Raw genomic sequence first — 1,479 nt, forward strand, 5'->3', positions numbered from 1 at the left:
AATGCATCTATGTTCGCGCGAATCATTCATGATCCAGCTTCATCTACAGAAGAAGTGAAGAAAGATTTTTTTTATATATATATTTTTTTTAAGTCTGTTATGCTCATCAAAGCTGCATTTATTTTAAAAAAAATGCAGTAAAAGCTGTAAAATTGTGAAATATTATTTTAACTTAAAATAACTGTTTTCTATTTAAATATGTTTTGAAATGTAATTTATTTCTGTGATCAAATCTGAATTTTCAGCATCATTACTCTAGTCTTCAGTGTCACGTGATCCCTCAGAAATCATTCTGATATGCTGATTTACTGCTCAAGAAACATTTCTGATTATTATCAATGTTGAAAACAGTTGTGCTCCTTAATATATTTGTGTAAAATGTGACTTTTTTTTTATGAATAGAAAGTGAAAAAAACAGAATTAATTTAAAATAGAAATCTTTCCTACCGTTTTACATGTCTTTACTTTCATCTTTGCATTAAAATATTTAGTATTCATTTCTCATACTGAACATGCCTACGTTTTAATTTTGCTTTATCCTTTTAATTTTAATGTGGGAGGGACAATGAAACATTTAGCTGAACTTTAGCTTTTAAACATTTTGTTGAAATGAACAATAATTATTTAAATTTTATTTTTCACTTAAGATAAACTGAGATAAACTAGGGTAATACTGTGCAAAATCTGGTGCATTTATGGATTACGAAACTTTGTGTCCCTCCGTAGGGCTGATGGCAGACGCTGGTCTCTGGCCTCTCTTCCCTCCTCTGGATATGGGACCAACACACCCAGCTCAACGGTACAGGACAAACTCACCCATAGAGTGCTGCTGCATTTATACCTTTGACTAAATAGCCACTTAAAGGTGCTGTTAGCCGTTTTGCTAAAGTACTGCAGACACTGATATAGTCCTCCACCATAAAACACACATGGATATATGAAATAGGGATGAATCAAAATGGGTGAGAATGGTGAATTTACAAAGAATCATAATGGGTGGAAAAACAATGGAGAAATGGTCCATTCTGCCCTTTTATTCGTCATTATTTAAAAAAAGATAATAGTGCATTGTCTAGATCCAGTGCAAGAATTCTGAATTGTTATAATTTATAAAAAGGTAACATTTTTCATAGATATAGTCTGTAATTTAAATTAATGTCTGGTAATTATATAATATTAATTATATTTGGAATATGGGTTTCATTAAAGCAACTTGACATCTTTGAGATCAAATGTGTGTTGCATAAAAATTCTGTTTTTATATTCTTACATTTTTATATTCTCCCAAACTCCCGAAAATAATGAGCTCAACTGCGCATTTCACTTCTGAATATGGATATATGAATGAAGTTACATTACCATGTACTGTATAGTGTGCTCAGAAGTGTGAAGCTACTGGTGAAAATGCTTGTGTTCTGCATTATATATAATACATATATTTAGATTTTGTATATATATATATATATATATATATATATG

General features: G+C 30.3%; 2 protein-coding genes across 2 annotated transcripts in view; one reads left to right on the forward strand and one right to left on the reverse strand.

The window, feature by feature from the left end:
• The window catches only part of LOC107747415 (microtubule-associated serine/threonine-protein kinase 1-like), a 69,522-nt gene that overhangs the window by 32,454 nt on the left and 35,589 nt on the right, over positions 1-1,479 (forward strand). The window contains exon 5 of the mRNA XM_016561897.1: positions 727-799. Within this exon, the coding sequence (XP_016417383.1) occupies positions 727-799 (73 nt within the window). The remainder of the gene's footprint in view (positions 1-726; positions 800-1,479) is intronic.
• Positions 92-1,479, reverse strand: part of LOC107747414 (general transcription factor II-I repeat domain-containing protein 2-like) — a 9,183-nt gene continuing 7,795 nt past the window's right edge. Inside the window, exon 3 of the mRNA XM_016561895.1 lies at positions 92-102. The gene's annotated coding sequence lies outside the window, so the exon portion shown is untranslated. The remainder of the gene's footprint in view (positions 103-1,479) is intronic.

The sequence above is a fragment of the Sinocyclocheilus rhinocerous genome, unplaced genomic scaffold (assembly GCF_001515625.1).
Source record: "Sinocyclocheilus rhinocerous isolate Xijiao unplaced genomic scaffold, SAMN03320098_v1.1 scaffold229, whole genome shotgun sequence".
NCBI lineage: Eukaryota > Metazoa > Chordata > Actinopteri > Cypriniformes > Cyprinidae > Sinocyclocheilus > Sinocyclocheilus rhinocerous.